At 40.2% G+C, this 22,404-nt stretch overlaps 1 protein-coding gene across 9 annotated transcripts in view; it reads left to right on the top strand.

The window, feature by feature from the left end:
* Nucleotides 1-22,404, top strand: part of fam184ab (family with sequence similarity 184 member Ab) — a 179,289-nt gene that overhangs the window by 155,348 nt on the left and 1,537 nt on the right. For 4 of the 9 annotated variants that reach the window (XM_074614722.1, XM_074614725.1, XM_074614729.1 and 1 more), the window contains 4 exons: nucleotides 3,149-3,295; nucleotides 13,240-13,357; nucleotides 13,530-13,676; nucleotides 15,632-15,888. In XM_074614722.1, the coding sequence (XP_074470823.1) occupies nucleotides 3,149-3,295; nucleotides 13,240-13,357; nucleotides 13,530-13,676; nucleotides 15,632-15,888 (669 nt within the window). Of the gene's footprint in view, nucleotides 1-3,148; nucleotides 3,296-13,239; nucleotides 13,358-13,529; nucleotides 13,677-15,631; nucleotides 15,889-17,681; nucleotides 17,746-22,404 lie in introns of all 9 variants that reach the window. The other 5 variants (XM_074614727.1, XM_074614726.1, XM_074614724.1 and 2 more) reach the window with 4 other exon arrangements.

Below are 22,404 nucleotides of genomic sequence, written 5' to 3'. Positions count from 1 at the left end.
CCTTTGTTTTGACTCCAGCTAACACCGTGACGTAATCATGACGGCGGCACTGAAAGGGTCTAAAGGGTAGCAACACTAGGAATATTAATAACACATTATCACTGACATTTGAGGATAGCCTTGACAACATACTTGCCAACTTTGAGACCTCAAAAATAGAGAGGATTTCAAAACCATAGTGGAGAAAAATTTGTTTCAGAGACTTTGTTTCTCTCTATTGTCGTCCGGGTGGAAACAGTAGCACTTATACGCGCTGTACAGCGTCACAAACAGGTTGAGATATGGTAAAGGAAAAGAAATACGGGAGAATTGTGACCCCGGGAGGAAAAACAGGAGTCTCCCGGGAAAATCGTGAGGGTTGGCAACTATGCTGAACACCCTGTTTTACAGAAACACACAGAAATGTCCACACTCAACTCATTCTGTTCTCCTGTCACCAGTGCATGTTGCTAAATTTGATTTCTCTTATTATATTCGGATGATGATAGTTTCTGTAACCCTACTGTCCTCCAGTCCTCATGACAACACAGCGAGATGAAAGAGAGAAAAGCACAGACAAGGCAAATCAGTGTCCCTCTCTGTCTCTGTCTTTGTCTCCCTCTCTCTCTCTCTCTCTCTCTCTCTCTCTCTCTCTCTCTCTCTCTCTCTCTCTCTCTCTCTCTCTCTCTCTCTCTCTCTCTCTCTCTCTCTCTCTCTCTCTCTCTCTCTCTCTCTCTCTCTCTCTCTCTCTCTCTGTCTCCCTCTCTCTCTCTCTTTTTCTCCCCTCCCTCTCTTTCTCTGTCTCTCTCTCTGTGTGTCTCTCTCTCTCTCTCTCTCTCTCTCTCTCTCTGTCTCTGTCTCTGTCTCTGTGTCTGTCTTTGTCTCTCTGTCTCTGTCTCCCTCTCTGTTTCTCTTTGTCTCCCTCTCCCTCTCTCTCACTGTCGTTGTCTCCCTCTCTCTCTCTCTCTCTCTCTCTCTCTCTGTCGTTGTTTCCCTCTCTCTCTCCCCTCTCTGTCTTTGTCTCTCTCTCTCTGTCTCCCTCGCTGTCTTTGTCTCCCTCTCTGTCTTTGTCTCTCTCTCTCTCTCTCCTCTCTCTCTCTCTCTCTCTCTCTCTCTCTCTGTCTCTCTCTCCCTCTCTCCCTCTCTCCCTCTCTCTGTCTCTGTCTCTGTCTTTGTCTCTCTCAGTCTCTCCACCGGTGTCAGCAGCCCATTGATTAGTGTGAAGGTTATTTAGGGTAAAAACAAAATGGAATCTATAATCATGTTGTTCCCTGCGGCATCTTATGAATATTTGAAGTGCTGTATGTGTGATGTGGTCCAGCTTCTCGTTACAATCTATCATGTATTTATATGTGTGTGTATGTTTGACGACTGCTCCCGTGGTGCTTCATTCTCTGTGCTGGCTTCATGCGCTGCTAGTCTTTATGTATATGCGTCCTCTCTCTCTCTCTCTCTCTCTCTCTCTCTCTCTCTCTCTCTCTCTCTCTCTCTATCTCTCTCTCTCTCTCTCTCTCTCTATATCTCTCTCTCTCTCTCTCTCTCCATCTCTCCATCTCTCTCTCACTGCTTGCAGGCCCATGCGCAGCACATTTCTCCCTGTGTTACGTAACTCCCCGTCTGAATCCTGGTCACAGGGATAAAAATAGGCTGATAAATAAATAAATAAAGAGGAAGCAGAGAGAGAGAGATAAGATGTGCGCCCCTCAGGGAGAGTTGGCCCAGTCAGAGTGAGAGGCAGACAGACATCCATGTTTCTTCTTCATCCCTCACATCCCCTTTCATCAGCCTTTTTCTCCTCCTCACTTAATTATTATCATCTTTTATTCCCATTTTCCATCATCGTCCTCTTTCTTTAGCTCCTTTCCACCCGCAGCAAAAAAACCTTCTACACTGTACATGTGCAACATACTTGATAAGAAGGAGAATTAATCACACACTTTCTGTGCATGTGTTTTACATCACGTTGTACATCAAGTCATACCACATTTATGATTGGTGCATTTCCATATCGTCTCATTGTGTTCTGCTGTTATTTTGTGCAAAAAAATCATATTTCTATCTAATTACATTCGTGGTATGTTTTCACACAATTATGTTCTAGGGATTCATTCGGTGCATCTATCTCCCATTTCTAATCTCACCAACGTTTCCTCTCAGGAACAATCCATTATGTCCGCTTCTCCTGGGAGAGACGGACAGAGAGACGAGAGTCTGCAGGTCCTGATTAAGTCTTAAAGGGAAATGTCACCAATTTAAAAATGTGTTATTCCTGACTCATTCAAACAGCTTCATGAATAGGAAGGTATTTTTACATTATTGAATTGCTACTTTTTAGAGCTTGTCCTCAACCAAAGACCTTTTTTAGTCGACTAACAGTCAACTAATTGATTGGTTTGAGATTTAGTTATTTTAATCAACAGATCTGTAAAACTGAGTTTCTCCACAAAGATCCACACAAAAGCACCACTTTAAATGAGTGTTACATTGAATTGTGTCCCACGACAAAATAGCGTTTGATGGTTCCAAATCTCATTTGGACCCAAATAATGAATGTCGTCTGTGGACGGAAGAATGGGAAAAATAGACAATAATCAATTTGACATTTCAGAATTGAATGTCAGCATTTTTAAGATAATTTATTGGACAACAAACAACAGTTTAAACAATACAACTTTTCAGCCAATATAGGATATATACAGTAAATTACACCATAAGGCAATGCATCAAAGGTCTATTAAAATAGGAATACAAATACATAAATATATTTTAAATTAAATTAAAATTAATACATTTTAAAATAAAAGTAAAGAAAACGGCTGCAAAGTTTACGTACGGAAATAAAAATGTTTAAAAGGCTATGTTATGTTATTTTCAGTGGCTATCATGCATTATATCGTGCATATTATTCAGCATGAAAAAAAAAATTACTAATCAACTAAAGAAATTTTAGTCAACTAACACCAAATAAGACCGATAAGTCGGGGCCTGCCCACCATTTTTACCCAAGTAAAGGATCTAAATACTTATCCCACCACTGCACAGCGTTGACTCTGTTATTCTCTATATCAGGACACCTGAGAGTGTATTATCGCTGTTATACCACGGCTGGTTGTGTTCAAATCGTCATTCATATTCTAAACTCAACCGTCCACTCTTCTCTCTCCTTCAGGGCTCACGAACAAGAGTTGACGAAGAGGCACGAGAGGGAGCTCGCCGAAATGAGCGCCGTCCACAGCAGAGAGACGCAGAACATGCTGTCAGACTTCAACAAAGCCCAGGAAGTTCTCAAAGACAAGATCTCCGCCCTCCAGATACTGTAAGTACACACCGTAAACACACTGTGCTTTGTGTGGTCTTCAGAAAGCTTTGCATCAGTGGAGGTCTGTGGCTCAGAGGAGTAACTCTTATATAATTCTTAACTCAGGTCGACCTATTCGTCCTAGATAATGCAATTGTGTGTTGTCAGGTGCCAAGTGGAAGCTTAAAGCGACAGACAGGTTTCCTCTGGGGAGGATAGCAGACGATGCGTTCATTCTACAGATTTAACTCTCTTTATCTTCTGCACTTTGGATCTTCTAGTCGAGCAGATGATCAAATGTGGGAAAAACAAGTTAAACACTGCGCTTTTCTTTTTGTCCATGCAATAACTTACAAAATGACGGCATCATATAAATTAGGGCATATCTAAACTGTTAATCATATCGGAGCAGACGCATCCAGGCAGACTATTTCTGTATGCGTCAGGTGAAGTGCGGTATAAATACACAGGCGGCTGTGATGAATTACATTCTTCTCAGCTAATCATATTGCTCATGTCATACGTTATAAACAGCTGCAGCAAGCACGACGGTGCATGACGAAAATGGCTCGCCATGAAAAGGCAGCAACCAAGAGAGATTTACCGTCGCAACCTCAATCTGTACCTGAGCCGCATTCTTCTGGAAACGACGTATTTCCATTTGCAAAAAACAAAGACAAGCACAAAAAGATAAAATTACTCCATGAAATCAAAGATTAAAAAAAAAAAAAGAAACACAAATGCCAGTGTTGTCTAGTGCTCCTGAATCCATATTCATGTAGTCACACTGTCACACATGGTTCTGCAGTGTTTGATTTAAAAAACTGTCTGGACTTGTCTGACAAGTAGGTGTTTTTCAGACAACTCATTCCAACTTAATACACAGGGACACTGGAAGTCAGTCTATATAATGAAGTCATACTAAACTATACAATTTTATATCATTTAGGACCATTATTATTACTATAGATAACGTCTGAACATGTTATTCTTCTGACAATGTTTGCATATTCTGTAAATCAAAAGAGCAGAATCAAAAAACTGAACATCGTTTTATCACTGCGTAACACCGTGTCCTTACTGGATGCGTTAAATATGCACTTCTGTTCTACGTCATGTAAACAAACCACCTACATATCAGCTCTGTGCTCCATATCAGACTGGAAGACCGGACGTAAACACTTCAAAGATGGGTTAGTAGTACTTGCTATCTACGTTTGTAGCCTACTTTTTAAACAGAAAACACACGTTTCATATTGTGATATTTACTGGAAATGACAGTCAATATACAGTAGCCCGCAGTGCATCTGAGTGAAGCCAGTGAAAAAAGTTAATTTCAGACCCTGGTCTTATAAAATATTGATTTCAGCTCTACTGGTATCAATATGGAAAACTAGATTTCAACCCCCTTGGATGGTTGGCCAAACGTACTGTACAGTATGGAGTAACTTCAGTCTACATCTCAAATATCAGTTAGAACTTGAAGAACTTGCAGAGATCAAAGGGGATGAATAGACTCCCATGAAAAAAGGATCAAAGACATTTAGCTTCATGATACTGGAGTTGAAGAAATGTCTTTTATTTCTGAATATGAAGAGGGAGATTTATATTATTGATGACAAGCAGTGAGGATACTGTAGGAAAGACTGTAGGAAAGACTGCTGTAGTGTATCTAAAGAGTGAAAGAATACAAGAGAGAGCTGTGGGGATGGTTACAACTAAAGAGAATGAGGAGAAGAGAGTGTATGGGATGTGACATGAATGACTGCAGGTGGAGACAGAGATTCAGAGATGGATGGAGAAAGAAAAAAGAGTGGAGGAGTTGAAAGGTAAATTTTTTTGCCGGTGGGCAGTGGATGATGCCAAGTCATGAGGGAAATGATCTAAACCAAACCTCAAGAGAAAATGGTACAGTTACAGAGAGAGACAGAAGTTAACAGAGTGAGATAAAGAAGGAAAAGCCATATGGAAAACTCTGTGGTGTGTGTGTGTGAGAGTCAGGAGACGTGTAGCGAGCTAGCATCCTCCTCAGAGCTGACCTCCTTTTAGTCTGACTCAGCTGAGAGCAAAGCGCCACCCGCTGGACTAAAGAGGATATGCTTTCATATAGAGCTGAATGTTTGTGGGCCGTTATTACATCTAAATGCCACATTAAAACACTTTGTTACAGCACACACACAGTAATACACAAGATCTGTAGTTAAAGAGGGTCTCGCATACAATACAAGGACAATTGGACAGATGCTGATACAAAAAGTAGAGACCTAGAAATGTTCCGATATTGTCTCTGTTGATTTATAATGCAGTAGAATCAACTACTGTGCTCGCTGTTCGGGCCGTTTTCTCTTTTGTTCTTCCATTATATTTGCAAATTAACAACATAACTATAAAAGTGCTCTCAGTAGAGTGCAGATCTCCGCCAGGTGTGTATGCAAAGACTACTGCTGTAATGTTTGATTGAATGAATACAAACCACAAAAACAGTGCTACCGGAATGACTCCTAAAACCCATTTTCAATTACATGATTGTCCGCACATTTTATATCTGTTCAAAATGTACCTTAAAGGGAAATTTGAGTATTTAATACTCCTATCAAGGAGGAGTGGGCAAATATGCTTGCTTTATGCAAATGTATGTATATATTTATTATTGGAAATCAATTAACAATACAAAACAATGACAAATATTGCCCAGAAACCCTCACAGGTACTGCATTTAGCATACAAAATATGCTCAAATCATAACATGGTAAACTCAAGCCAAACAGGCAACAACAGCTGTCAGTGTGTCAGTGTGCTGACTTGACTATGACTTGCCCCAAACTGCATGGGATTATCATAAAATGGTCATGTGTGTAAAGGGCAGACTCGTTGGTACCCATAGAAACCATTTTCACCTCTTTGAAAATGGCCAAGCCAGTTTTCCCTCGCCAAAATTTAGCGCAAGTTTGGAGCGTTATTTAACCTCCAACCCGACAAGCTAGTATGACATGGTTGGTATCAATGGATTCCTTAGGTTTTGTAGTTTCATATGATACCAGTATCTTCACTACAACTTTAAAACTGAGCCCGCTACAACTTCCGTAAAAGATCGATTTGTATTAATGCGTTAAAGAAATTAGTGGCGTTAAAATGAATTTGCGTTAACACGTTTACTTTGATAGCCCTAGTTTTTAGTTAGATGCCTAAAATAAGGTCTGTGGTTAACACAAGCTTAAGAGATCTTTGTTTTGTTTTGTAATTTTGCAGCTTTTACATGTCTTAAAAAAGACGGTTGCCAACAAGTGGCTAAATGAGACTACTAAACGTCATCACGCCGACTCGTCCTCCTTTACAGCCTCGTTGTTTATACTCACGTTCATGTGACCGTGGTGTAGTTCGTTCATAGCCTAACGCTAGCTTTTTACTTTTGGCAAATGTATTCTCACTTCAAAAATCATATTTCATCACGTTTGTTTGCCAGAGAGCTTATTTTCTGCAATAATTCAAAACCCAATGGAAAAATCCCATTGTCTTTTTGTTGAGGAAACCAGTGTGATTATAACTTCTGTGTACAAAAATACATCATCCCTGCAGCACTCTATCGGATGGATTGCCATAAAATCTGGTACAGACATTCATGTTCCCCCTCTGGATGAATAACTTTGGTGATAACTTAACTTTTCATGTAGCGCCATCATCATGTCTGTACAGTGGATTAAGTTTACAGACTAAACACGTCTACTTTCTGGGTTATTCTGACCGGTTTTCTGGGGCAAATTTACTTGAGTGGTCAGCAGTTTTTATTCTCTGGCTGTTTCTTCACTTTACCCGAGAAAAAGGCATTTCTGGGACCGTCCCCAGAGATAATCCACCGTCTTCCATCTAATTAACTAAAACACAGATCTGTCTTAACCAGCAGCCCCGTCCCTTCCCTCCTAATTAATCACCGTGCTGACGACAGCCTCGCCCCCTCTCTAAAAATCCCTCTCCCTAAACAGCCACTGAGAATGCTCCACCATTTAGGTTTCATGAATATTTTAATATTGTGTCCTGCGTCTGTGTCTTTATTGGTTTTGCTCCTCTGGGAGTCTGCGGGTTACAGTTTGTTTTTGGTTTTGGTCATCATGCCAACTAGAGATGCAGCTTGTAGTCGCGTCACATCAGCAATATTCCAGCTTGTTAAAATCATACATCCGGACACCTGATACATAATTACAGTTTAACAGTTCTGAAATCAGTGCGTGAAGTATATTAAACTGTACGCAACAATGCTTTTGCTTCTGCTACATAACCAGTTAAACATTCACAAGATTAAAAAAAAAAAGACTCTGGATGCCAAGCAAGAGCCCCTTAAATACCCAAAACACCTATTTCTTCTCAGATGACGCAGACGGCAAAGTCAAAGAGCCAGATTTCATCATGACAAAGAAAGTGATGGCTCAGTGTTGGAAATTTATGAAGCTTAATGTCCCTATTTCCTGTGGTTTGTGAGAATCACTTGTGGATGAAGTGCAGTCTCACCGCACAAATCACACAGCCTTTTAAAAGATGTAGCTGTCTGTGGCATGTGTAGATAGTGCTGCCTTTACAGTCTTTAAACAGACTGCAAGTTATTGTTGAAGTTTGTATGTTATGGGACCTACAGTATGAAAGCCTCTTATGCCCTTCTTCCACCAAAATTAGCGAGCATATGCAGGTTTTTTAAACACGGGAAAACCCGCTAAAAATAGGTGATAGATTTCTTTCCCTTTGCCAGTAGACGATTATGACTTTCTTTTTTTTCTAACAGGCTTAGAAAACAGTGAAAATGTTACAGTGGTCACTTATTTTTTTTAAATCCGTTAGTTATTCAGTCTCTCTTTCAAACTCTCAAACCAGAGCTGGTGATTGTCGGAACAGTGGAAAGACTAACAAAGATGGTTTTGATGAGTTTTATTTTGCTTCTGTCGAGTTTGAATGAAATGTTTTACAATCGGCAAGGTAAAATGACTGTTTCCGTCAATGGAGTCTGGTGGCTTTGAGAAGCGCATACAACAACGGTTACTTTTCACATCTAACTCTGTGAATTAAGGGTTTATTTCAACCAAACCAGAGTTGGTGATTGTTGGAACAGTGGAAAGACTAACAAAGATGTTTTTGATGAGTTTTATGCTGTTTCTGTTGAGTTTGAATGAAGTGTGTTTCGATGATCAGCGAGGTTAAAATCCCTGTTGTCTGACTGGAATCAGCACATAACAAGTTTGTTGGAGTTTAATTTTCCAGACTGGGACAGTAAATCATGTTCATTATATTAGTTAGATAAGCTTACTATATTCATTGTGTCATATTGTTTGCTGTATTGCTAAGATACAACCTGCTATATTTGGCTACTTGGTCTGCTGCCAACCACTGAAAATGTCTTTACAGTTAGGGTTTGTGTTATTTGCAAATGGGGAGAATTGATAATGTAATTAAAAAAAATAACATGCAGTACAGTGAGTTTGCTAGTGCTAACTGCAGCAATGACAGAAATTGACAAAACACAACCAGAAGGCAGTGAAGATAAACCGGAGCACTCACCCAATACTTCGTCTTGACCATCAGTCATTGTCAGTTTTGAGTTTTATTAAAGTCCAGTGCCTTGGAGACTCCAAAAAATCATCATCTTATCACAGACACCACCTTCACCAAAAAATGAACTACTCCCAGAAAAACCACGTCTTGGTGCAGCTTCACTACTGACGTGTGGAGCCGCAGTGTTCGTCCAATATCTCTTATCGGCTTAACCATGCAGTGGATAGATGTGGACTTCCCACCCTGCAGGTTGTGTTGAAGAAAATCAATTTGATGGCTTGAATGTAAGCCGCGCGACAGCAGCAGGTGCATTTGTCCAAACCCTGGAAATATTCTCTGCATGTGATCATAGACAAAAATACTCAAACGTATGATGAATGCCACGGGTGACACCAGACTCCCTGAGACTCCAGCTGGGTGACACAGAGGCTCTTCCTGCCCAGTGAAGGGTTGCTGATGCTGCGGCAGTCGGGCGTAAAATAGCTGGACACCAAACATTTGGCCTCAGTGTGTTCCCGCCCAGAGGACATTCAGCCACAGTTCAACCAGCCAGTACGAAGATATACTGTATATACAACACATTCTACATCAAGCAGAATATAACCCTCTCAATATTTGAACTCCATTAGAGAAGATATTATTTGTCCTGCTTCCATTTGAAGAGTTTACTGAACAAGTGAGCTCTCTGGAAGTGTTAGCCTCAGATCCTGCTGTCAATGTATGACAGAGATTATTGACCAAAGTTATTGTTAAAGATAATTAGATTAAAGCTCCCGTAGCACATCACTCCCATGCTGTCTCGTTTTCTGGTGTGGAGAAAAACACACTCTTGGTTTACAACTTTACTTGAACCATACACTGTTAACAGGCCATTAAATGGCGTTATTGGTCGCTATAAGCACCATAGATGTGGGTCAATAGGGGCCTACTACACCCACTAGTAGGTTTTTATCATCTTTTCACATGGTAGATCACTGAACGAAGGTGTGAAAGAACACGACAGCGACCGCAGTAATTATGGCAGAAGCAGAAGTCAGGCGCTGTAGTATAGACGGCATGATGCTCCATATGAGGTGGAGGTTGGAGGTGATGGATGGGACACAAAGCACAGGGTTTTCACCCAGGAGGCCGGGGTTTGGTTCAGTGTTGGCACATTCACCACCCTTGTTTTCGGCTAATTTAGGCAAAAAGGCTCTGATAGAACTGTTGCACACTACCTGTTAACAACTAGATGGTGAATATTAATGTTGTTCCGTGTCTGCTTGATGTGTAAATAGGCAGCTGCACAAGGCCAGAACATGCCAAGTGTGATTTTAGCTTGTTTTGGTAAGCCCAAAAACTGATAAATGCAGCTTTATAAGGCCATTATGATTTACTAGAATATCATAACTCCATTGGCATTGCTAGTGTTGCTTTGTGTCTTCTGGATGTGTAAATGGACAACTGTCTGCTAACGTGTTCACCAAAAAGACACAAAAAACGGTCTCCTAACGCTAGAGTACGTATAGTGTCGTAGTTTGACCCGCAGGGCGACTAAACAAGCTGCCGTATTGACAAGTTGGGAGTGAGGACACTCTGGCCAAACACAGACACAGCTAGAGCAGCAAAAGAGATTGTGATGCTTGAGCTGCAGAAAATGTCCGACAAACAGGAGGAACACGATGAATCGGCTATCAGAGATAGACAGAAGGACCAGCACAGCAGCAGACAGTATATCTGATGAAAGTGCAGATCAGTATGTATCAGTATCACTGAGCAGCGCTCCAGTAGCTGCTCCGGTACAACGGTGGACAATCCTTGGACAGACCGCAGTTTATCAGGAAGACAAGCTGCCGTGATGCTCGGCCTTTACCAAAGTGTGACTTCACACTGTGGCATAAATGTCACAGAGATATCCCTCAGTGGGCTGTACTGTGGCAGCGTGGGAAGTGAAAGGCTGCTTAGCTCACTGTCACATGAGGTTTTGGTAAAAAACAGAAATAGGCTCACAGCTAAACATGCTGAGAAACACCTCTACAGCCAAAAATGACACTTATTTCAGATTGTTATTTTGTTTGTTCTGGTTTGATTTATTTTTAATTTATATTTTTGGATCTCAGAGGGGGAAAAATGATGGAGGACTAAACAGAATTCCTTTATTGTCATTGTGTACAACGAAATTAAATATCAATCCTGACGGTGCACACACATGTGTTAAACAGTAGTACAAATACATAAGAGTATAAAAAATATATAGTTGTATTGGTACTATATACAAGTAATAAATAAATACGGCAGTAAATATGTACAAAGGAATAAACTAAGCTGTCATTATAATAAATAAATAAAAGCAGAAATAAATATAAATAAAAATAATAAATATGAAAATAAACAAATACAAAAATATTTTTGTCAAATAAATAAATGCTATTTATTATTTTTCCTATTTCTGTGAATATTTATTTTCAAATTACTAACTTTTATTTCTGCATTTATTTATTTATCATTTCATTTATTTATTTATTGAATCATTTATTTATTAATTATAATGGCAGCTTTAGTCCTCCATAAAAAATAGCGTCCTCCAAATTATTAATTTCATTTTTACCACAACTAAAAATAGCAGTATTATGAATAGATAGATAGATACCCCAAACTAAATTAAAACTCATGTATCAAATTATACTGTTGACACAATGATGTGTTATAAAGAAGTGGGCAACTGATGACTTGCGTCATAGCTTGTGTGTTGGTACCATTTAAATACAAATTTCTAAAACTGAAAGCTGAAACTCAAAGTACATTACTTCTCTAAACTACATGCTGTTGTTGCCAAATGGAGGCTTTCAATAGCTTTTTTCCTTTCATTTCAAAATATGAGTCATTTCCCAGCCAACAGTGTCACCTTGTTTTCCGCTTCAAGAACCGGTTAATGCCCGTTCTGCTCGGCAATCTTTAGCATGTGTTGCGATTTGGGAAAATGTCACCGAATATGAAGTGGATCAGAGGTTTTACACAAGCGGTGATTTCTCTGAGGGGACCGGTCGTTTTTCTGAAAGTTCTCATAACTCACAGAACAAAAACAACCTCCGGAGGAACTGTGTTTTTTATTTGAACGTACAAACCCCGTTAATGGTTTTTGTGATGAGGAGAGAGGAGGGCAGGAAAGGGAAGGGACCGGGGACAATTATTGTTTTATTGATCAAAAGCTAATGAAAAAGGAAAACCTAATCCCTCATCGTTTTACTCCCTGTAGTACATGCCTTTAATTCTCTTAACTCATAAATACTTCCATCTAATACACACACACACACACTACATAGTGCAAGATCTATCAAGTTCACCTGGCTCTTACGCCGGCTCTTCTTTGATGTGTAATTGATATTTGATGTTGCATATTTTACACTGATGAAACTGCACACATATCTAATGTACTTAAATTATGATAAGCGAAAGTATTGATTGAGCCGTAAAATGTTCCCTGTCAGTGTTTCCATATTATATCTGATGTTTCTGGATTAATATTAAGCCTGCATTAATGTTGCATTTTACTGCTGTAGATGTTTTTAACTCCTGTATATCCTGTTGGGTAGTTTAATCTACAGCAATGCATCATTTTCTATAAGATCATTATATGTTGGTAGTGTCGCTGTCCTGTTAGAACCACATATCTCTAAAAAAGTCAACTTTTCATGGTGTCAGAAAAACAGCCCTGTTTTCAGCTTTGTGCGGATATATTCTCCAGCTGATCCAAGAGGCTTTTCTTTTTGTTTATTTAGCTTAAGAAAGAGGAGGATTTTCTCAACACATAAAGGAACACAAACAAAAGAAAAATCGTGATCTGTAAAGTAACTAAAGCTGTCACACATGTAGTGGAGTAAAAAAGTACAATATTTCCCTCTGAGATGCAGTGGAGTAGAAGTATAAAGTTGAATAAAAGGGAAATACTAGTTTACTAATAAGTAAAGTAAAAGTAAAAGGACTTGAGTAAATGTACTTTCCACTACTGCGATTGTGTTTACCGAAATCTGGGCATTCGCTGTACGATTTTAGCTCGTTTCTGGCCCGAACTTTGAGCCGCACGACTCATTTTAGAGTGTGACCGAATTTCATCTTTCTCGGGCATCGTTTACTGTGCAGTGTACGGAGGACACCGAGCACCGATTAACTCCCCCCGACCGGCCGTCGGACGGGGGCTGTTTTGTTTTTTTACTTTACACGTACAATGTGAGGTCGTGGCTGACTATCGGACTGTACAGTGTGAGCACATTAATCGTGAGCTTTGGCTTTACATCACAAACGATCTGCTCGTATAGTAGGAGTAGGAATTACACAACGACATTTCGTAAATCGTACAGTGAATGCCCGGCTTTATGTCTAAGCCTGCATGCTGTTCATTGGAGCTCTGTTGCAGCGTATTTATGGTTTTGTATGTTTTTGTGTTACAGGCTGGAAGGAACAGAGGACAAGTTCAGGAACAGGGAGAGTCGTCCTGAGGATCTGCAGATCATCGCTGAGCTGAAGGACATGGTGTCTGAGAGGGAATCTCTCGTCAAGAAACTGGTGGTAGGTAACTGCTGCTGCTGAGGTAATGTGTGTGCGTGTGTGATTGAGCTTATATACAAGAGCAAGTGTGAAAAAGAAATTACTCCATCTCCTGTTTATGTTTCAGCTTTCAGATAATGTAGCAGAAGATCTTGTTTTTGACCGATTGGATATACACAACTCTTTTTCACAGTCCCGCGAGTCTTCAGTCAGCTCACATGGTTTTCTCCTCCAGGACGATAAGAAGTTCTACCAACTGGAGCTCGTCAATAGGGAGACCAACTTTAACAAAGTGTTCAACGCCAGTCCTAACGTAGGAGTTATCAACCCGCTCATTAAGGTAGGACCCGATGTCCTGTGGACACACCACACACAGGGGCACTCTGATGAGCTGCTTTACTTGACCACATAGCAAAGATGATATCCACTCCATCTCATCTCATCTCCATCAGCGCTGATCCATCAGAAGAACAATCAGTACTGACGTTTTTACAAAGGTGCTGCTGCTTTGTAACAAACATAGATCATGACCACGGTAATTTTCAAATATCACTCTAATCGCTGTCAACAAATGAGACCATTTTGAGGAGATTGTTTGCCTCTTCCTGAGCACCTGATTCGACTGTTATCAAGGTATTAAAAAGGCATCATTGGTCGCTATAAACACTATAGATGTGGGTCATTAGAGGCCTACTATGCCTACTACGTTGTAAAAGTGAAAGCGAAACTTTGAACACAAACAAAAAGGCTTCTTTAGGTTTAGGCAACGTAGTTAGTTAATTAAAATAACTACGTTTCAAAAGTGAAAGTGAAACTTTAGGCTTGTGAACACAAAGACAACTACACGTTGTTGGTTTCACACAGGATGCAAACCCCAGTCTCCTGGGTGAAATCCCTGTGTTTTGTGTCCCATCCAACGCCACCACCCTCCACCCGATATAGAGTTTAATGCTTCTATACTACACCGACTTCTGCTTCTGCTCCTGTCATAACTACTACGGTCACTATAGGTCGTTGTCGTGTTCTTTTAAACCTTCTTTTGATGATTTACCATGTGAATAGATGATAAAACCTACTAGTAGGCGTAGTAGGCCCCTATTGACTCACATATATGGTGCTTATAATGACCGATAACGCCTATTTAACAGCCTGACAACAGTCTAATCGGCTGACCTGACCTGAGTGTTTCAGCGTTGAACTGAGCAGGAAATCTGCTGCACTGTTTTATACCACAACAACACAAAGGGAAGTTGTTTTACAGCAAGAACACAAGAAGATGATGTTCTAGTGATAACAACCAGTACTTTCAGAGTTTACAGCAAATAGCAGATGATGAAAGGGCGATGGAACATTTTTTTTTTTAACAAGTTTATTCTTTGTTTTACTGCAAATAAAGTCGCCAAGGACGGTGAAAGAGGACAGGAAACAACACAATTACTAGGAAACGTGGTGTTTTCTTTCAGCGCTACTGGTATGAAAAGGAGGCCAACAGTCGTACCTACCAAGGTCTCATTTCTTTACAGCATTTAAGGTGCAAAAACGTGATCTAAGATTGAATGCACTGCCAAAATATAACACTATGTTTGTTGAAGGGAAATGGAAATTCAGTGAATTTCTTGATGAAAACTGTGTGTTCATGCAGGATCCCGTTGCTCATGATAAGAAGCTGTTTGAGAAAAATATGTTTTCAGGGTCTTTAAAGCTCCCAGTGCTCCTGGAAAACACAATATCTCATTCCTCACAGTGTGTCTGAGCTGAGTGGTCCCCACTGCATGATCAGTATATAACTGTTGACACCATCTCTCGGGTTCTATAACTTCCAGTATTTTTGTTCATGTTATATGTATTCCCCCCCCTCTCCACATATTTGTATATATGTGTTGTGTGTTTTCCACCCGACTCGATTGTTCTTCCTGACTTTTTCTCCAGCTCTCCTTTGCTTTCCAAGCCATTTTGTTAGTGCGAGATGTTTCCTGCTTTTGACACATCTCTTCCTCATCTGAAACCTTCATTCTGCTCAGAGCGACTGCTGCTTTAAAGACTGAGTGATGCCAGTCTTCAGATTGATCCATTCACTCTGCTTCGATCAACAGTTAAATAGGATCGAGTTAGCACGCTGCTCTTTTCCTGTCTCTCACTGGATGGACTGTTTACGACCTCCAGGGCTCTCCCCTCTACTCCATTTCCCCCTTTTTTACACCCCATTTCTTCTTATCTTTTCTTATTATTTTCTTTCCCTTTTGCTCCGTTTTTTGACCCCCGTGCCCCCTCCTTTTCTTTTTTTTGTCTGTGTAGCAAAAGAAAAAGAATGAGAAAACAGCAGCCAGCAGATTCAGCAGCTCTCCTAATGTCAGGGCTCTGGAGGCAGCGGGTATGGGCGTGGGCGTGGCGGGTTCAGGAAGTGGGCAGCCCCCACTGCCGCCACCCCCGCCCCCAGCCCAGCCCAGCCGCCTAGAGCCCCTCCCCAACTCCCCCCTCCACCACCTTGAACTCAACTCCAACAAACCTCTTCCCCCGCCGACCCCTCCCACCGAACCCAAGAAATTCATGAGGTGAGACCTTTTCCGCCCCGAACGGGCAGCAGCTGGTCAATCCACGCATCAATCATCCAATCACAGGGCTCAGGTTAATTGGAAAAATCCTGCTGGTTAAAGAGCACTTTTAATGAGTTGACTCAGTCAAAACCTTGAATGTAGAAAGTGTATTTTTAGGCTTTGTGTTCTCTCACAAAAGCCTCAAAATTTACCCACCAGAAGTTTCTGTGAAACAGTGGAACAATAACTGGTGTTTTACATTTTCATCCCTTTCCTGCCGTGTCTGGCCTTTTCATAAACCATAAGGAGCATGAAATCATTGTCATCACGAGCTGCAGAGTGTCAAATAGAAGCTTTCAAACACTCTTAATGTGTTGACCATTCGCTGATCGCACAGCTCCTTAAGTTACTGTTGCTACGCCTGTCAAGCTTTCTGCTCTTGCACAGTACATATGCAGCTTACAATGATTTCATTGATAGATTTCAGCCAGCGGTAGACAAACGCAGCTTTCATTTTGCCGGCTTAAATGACAACTGTCGTTAACAGAGTTTATCAGCGAGCTAACTAATCTAACCTGCTCCGAACTCCGGCTGACTTTTCAGTGTTTCCAGCTGAATCGTTTTAAAACAAAACCTGTGAAGGCGTCTTAAATATGCACTAAATGGTTACATACATTGTATCATGCTAAAACACTGATATAGTAGCATCCAGGGTCAGCAGGGAAATACTACACAGTGGATGTGCTAGTCGTGAACGGGGTTATTTTTATGTAACTCCACAAAATAATGTAGTATGAAATGCCTTGGGCTTGTACAACCCTGCCTGCTACAAAATAATGTTACCATACAACTAAACTGCATTCTCAATTACGTTTTGAGGGAAACTTATATTCTTCTGGATTATGGTTGCCGTTTTAAACAGTTTTAAATATGTGGTAAACATTGTAAATAGATACAAAACAAAACAAAAAAATGCAACAAAACTACTTAAGGTTTAGTAAAAATCATCATGGTTTGGCTTAATATAAGCATGTTACGTTATTTAAATTATGGATATAATAAGTCAACGGTGATTTTTGGTTTCACACGGGACATGAACAGCTGTCTCCTGGGTGAAAGTCCTGTGTTGACCCAACCGTCCACCCCAAACTCCTTCCTACATGGACTTCCACGGACTATGATTAGAAACATATTTTGGATTCGCCTAAAACAAACGTAATCTGGGAGAAAAAAATGTTTTCCTCGAAACATAATTGACAATGCAGTTTTGTTGTAGAGGAACGTAGGAAGCCAGGCTGCCTTGGAAGCAACGCTGGGATACTACTGTAGATATTAAGCACTTAAATACACTATTTAATGCGTTTTACACTTTTTGTTCTTTTGGTTTTGAAAAGGGTTAAAAAAAGAAACCAGCTTCCAAACTCTTAATATATGGAGTATTACTCCACTTCCTGTTTACATTTTCTAAGCTATGATTGGACGATTGCGATTAAAGCAGACTGGTGAATGACATCAGCAGCATCACAGGTCTTTTAATAACATTTAGAAATGATCATTATACTCAGGACAGAAACACAAGAGTCCCGACTGAAGCTTCAAAGAATGGCCTTGGAATGCAAAAGGGGCATGTGTTTTTTTTTTATTTTTACGTCCTTCCCACGTGTCCGTCAGTCTGAACATGTTAACCGTGTGCATGCCGACAGGTTTCCCTCTTCTGTTCAGGAAGTTATAAAACTTGCTCTTGTGGCTTTTTTGTTGTGCATTGTGTAATATTGTGATTCTTCATCGTCTCATCTTCATCTAAATTTCAGCATGTTGCACACGCTGCACTTTTTCCTCCTCAACTCCAAGCGGGATTTTGTACAATTTTGCTACGTGAGTTTTATAATGAAGTAGATATTGTCTTTTGCTATCATGGACTGTCCCCTCTGTGTGTGGTGGTGTTTTATTTTGAAAAACTGAGCTTCTACTTCTCAACTCTACGGTCCAATAAATGCTTCTCTTGTTTCCTTGACGATGGCTGTGAACTAATACGATGATGAATTATGTAACATGCTTCTCACATGAATACATGCAGTTTGTGTGTTGCATGCCAAGAAATGTGTGTGTTTCGGCGCTGTTTTTTACAGCATGTGTGAGCGTGTGTGAGCGTGAGCATGTTTTGGTTATTTTGAATCTATCTCGCTGCATGTTTTTAGCTGCCGTTAATGTAAAAGAATGAGATGTGGTGGCTGCTTTGCAAAAGCTTTAGGACAAACCAGTTATTATGGGAAGGCAGGAGCACCAGCAACACACACACACACACACACACACACACACACACACACACACACACACACACACACACACCAGAGCCCAGCAATGACAGTATGAGGTCAGATATTATAGATCTGCTTTGAAATGTTTTCAGACTCTATTAAATGATTCGTCTCTCCTCGCCCTGCACACTCTTTGTTCTTGACAAACATTTGCAGTTAGACTGATCCCTCCGCCCCGACTACTTACTCAGCAGCAATTTGTAAATCTGACCCCTTTAAATCATCGGCTCCTTTATGTATTTATATCGTAAAGAGGACTTTTATTAGACAACAAACCATCTAAGTGGACTTTTAACATGAACCCAAAGAGAAATATTTCAGTTGTGTTCTGAATACTAAATAGCTGAGGTGGGTGTCTCAAATCGGATACTCCTGTTAGTACACTTCCATGTAGTACACTGTGTACATTATGTACTTACTTGCGTAGTGTGTGACCGACACTCGGTCTATTAGGCGTAATGAAAACATGATTATAGCTAGATGTTTAGAGGATAGAGGATATCTAGGCTGTTTAAACACTGTGAATATCCCTTATATTGTGGTCAGTGTGGTTTATAGGAACATGGTCCCTACAGACTACAGCGTGGATAATATAGCGAGAAAATATTTCTATTATTTACTGAAAATGCAGCCAGAAACATTAGTTTTAAACACATGTATGCTTCAGGGAATCAGACCAAAGTTGCAGCTTTAAAGGAACACACTGGGCTTTTTGTAGATATTCCTCTCGGTCATCTGCGCTACTATTAATATCACCTGTAGAGGGTTTGTTTTGCGCTCCATGTAAACTCTATGTATGTATTCACTATGTTAAGTGAAAGATAGCCAATAGAATTAGTCAGGTAATGAGAACTTGTTGCAGCTTTAAAGTCCAACTGAAATCACATTTAGTCAAACGTTGTGTCAACGGGTTTTCCAAATGTGTTGTTAATAGTTTTTTTTATTATTAAAAGGAAGAAAAAAGATGTTTGGGGGAATATCAGAAATGCTTTTTCTGGTCTCAGCTGGCTGGAGGGGCGTGTCTGTGTTTGATTGACAGCAGAGTGCCGGTGTTACACCGTAGGGAACGAGAGACAAACTTGTAAACAAACTTAGCCAACATGTTGCTGGTACGTTTACCTGCTGTTTAATGTGCTGCAGCTGAGCAGCTAATCAGACATCTAGCCAGCACACTGACGTTAGCGGTGACGTTTTCCCTGATGAATATTTGTTTGGTGGATTGTTCAACAAGATAAGCTGCAGGACAAGATGTGATTGTGATTGCTCAACGCCTTTTGCCAACCGGCGTTTTTGAAGCGGCTGCGCCTGTAGCCACGCATCTCTGTCTGATCGGGGCCTTAGGCAGCACAATCCCTTAGTTAGGATTGGGAAACGTCGTGGTTGACGTTAACTTCACTGACTAACGACCCCCACCCGCCCTAAGTGGACTTGCACGCTCTTAATACTACATCACTTGCTCTGACCGCCGAGTAACGCCACGGGTTGGTTTACATTGGAGTTAGTTGAACGCCTGGTGCGTCGCATGCCGAGGGGCACTGACCAACTGGCGGTTTTTGATGAGTTGGGAGTGAGAACAGGTTGACCTGTGACAGGACGCTGACGTTAGTGCTTTACGGAAACAAGGTGTCCATCTACATAAACAGATGCCAGAACAGTATTCTATCAAATGAATGCAAAACTAGGGGGCGTCATCGTGGAACCAAAAAATACTCGTACAAGTTTCTCGCTTTTGGTTTCAGACTTTTTTCTCAAAGGAGAACACAGGACATGTGATTTTCAGAGCAGATATGAATGCTGTAGCAGGAAAAAAATGTGTAATTTAATTTCAGTTGGACTTTAATGCAAAATTGATTGCCAATAATGTGGTAATAATACTTTTCTTTTTTTTTTTTTAGAGGAATGGTCAAATCTGCACAAAAATAAAGTACTTGTGTTATACAATGTAAAAAAACAAATAGTTCCTTTACTGATCCTGATGGGACTGTTGGGCCAGACAAACATTTGTAATAAAATAAGATAAGATTATACTTTATTATCCCGCAGGGAAATTTTGTCTTGAGCTAATGGTCTGAACATTTGCTTTTAATGGGGACGTATCATGAAAAACTCACTTTTTCAGTGCTTGTGCTCATACATTTGGGTATCTGGAGTTCCTACCAACCCACAAACTGTCAACTAAGACAACCCAGTCAGTTGTTTGTGGGCTGCCAAGATCAGAAAACATGTGATTCAAAAAATCATTCAGATTTGGCAGACAGAGGGTGAATACAGTAATATTCAGACAGACAGGATGAGAAAAATAATGTGTTTTTAGAACATTAAAGCATGTAAACATGTTCTAGTAGAAACCCAAAATACAAGTATGAAACTGAAAATGAGCATGATATGGTACCTTTAAATGAAGATACAGACCTGCAGGGTTTCTAGCTGCCTCACAAGCTTAAAGAAAAGTCACATCATCATTACCTCCTCTCCTCTGATTCTTCATCTCTCTTATCTTCTTCCTCTGATTCATCATCTCATCCTCTGCTAATCTCTTTTCCTCTCCATCACATGTCCTTCCCTGTGTCCCTCAACTCAACATCAAAACATCTCTGCTCACATTTTCATTCCCCTCTTTTTCTTCTCATTGCCCATCATTATAATCTTCAGTTTCTGTACATAAGCTACCTAAAATGATATCCAAAAATCTTATTTCCTAGATGAATATTCTTTTTCTTTACTACAACTTTATGCCCAAACACGGTAGATAAGGTACATTTTGTCACGACCCAACTTCCCCTCACGGATCAATAAAGTTAATCTTATCTTGCCCAGACAGTCTGATTTGACCACTTCCTGTTGTCTCTGATAACAAGCCGTTGGCATTCAAAGACAGAAAGGTCAGCAGGCAGAGATAATCATGGAGGGAGATTTCACTTTATAGTGAATAAAACGCTACAAGTGTTTGTTTAATATGGGGGATGAGTCTGAGTTGTGACCGTGCACAGTATAAACACGATTTATCATGCTGCACAAATACAAGGGCAGCCTTTTGGGAACTAATTGACTCCTCCAAGCTTAGAAAACAACAACAACAACAAAATGACACCCCTCTCCCATAATTTAAATATTACCCTGGGGTTATGGGACTGTTTGTTTAAGAAGAAGCCAATTAAGAAAGCAGCTCCAATAGGTGTTTGTTTTGATAGATGCAAACACTCCTTGACTAATTAGTTCAAACTTTAGGGAACAGCATGTTTCCTCCCCTAAGAGGACGCGAGTCAGGAAGTAGCTACAGCTTCATCTCGTCGTAATGATCGACATTTTCCTGTAAAAAACAAAATACTTTGAATAGTTTATGAGGTTTGGTTGAGGTTTATGCAGTCATTCTGTATCACAAGGACACACAGAGTTTATTTGTCATGCTAAAACACCGTTACAGGCCCATAGAGAGGAAGTTAGTATCGCACTGGTTCCCTCGCCAAAAAGTCAACGGGATTTTTTTCATTGGGTTTTGGATTATTGCAGAAAATAAGCTCTGTGGAAAACAAACATTTATGATACTTACACGTTTTGTTCTGTAAAATAATCTTCACAAATGAACAGTACTTTATGATTATTGAAGGGTAAATGTAATCTCCAGAAGTAAAAAGCTAACGTTAGGCTATAAACAAACTTCACCGCGGTCGCATGAACGCGAGTACAAAACAACAAGGCTGTAAAGGCGGACGAGTCGGCATGACAACGTTTAGTAGTCTCATTTAGCCCAGTGGTTCTCGTGTCAAGGAGCTCTAAATTGATGCACATTAGGTCACAGAACCCCATTTGATACGATTTTGCTTCAGGGACCTCCATTTGAAAAGATTTTGGTTGTTAGAGATGATTAAGACCAGGATTCAATAGTTGTCAACTACAGTTGAGGAGGTAACCGTGGAGAAAGTGAAACCTATGATCAGAATAGTCACTCTTATGACTCTGACTCACATTGGGCTCATATCTATAGTGCAATAATTAAACAGTGCAAATAACTATTCCCCATTGTCTGACTATTTTCTCCATTAATCGATTGATTGTTTGGTTTGTAAATATTCAGAAACCAAACCTCAGCATTATTCCAAATAAATCGGCTGATTGATTACTAAAAAACAGTTTATTATGACATTTAATATAAGTGCATACTGTGTACAATTACTATGGAATTAGGACACAACACACGTTTCTCTGCTGTGGCTCA

Source organism: Sebastes fasciatus, chromosome 18, assembly GCF_043250625.1.
Source record: "Sebastes fasciatus isolate fSebFas1 chromosome 18, fSebFas1.pri, whole genome shotgun sequence".
NCBI lineage: Eukaryota > Metazoa > Chordata > Actinopteri > Perciformes > Sebastidae > Sebastes > Sebastes fasciatus.
Note: the sequence above shows the minus strand (reverse complement) of the source record. Positions and strands in the feature narration are given on the sequence as shown.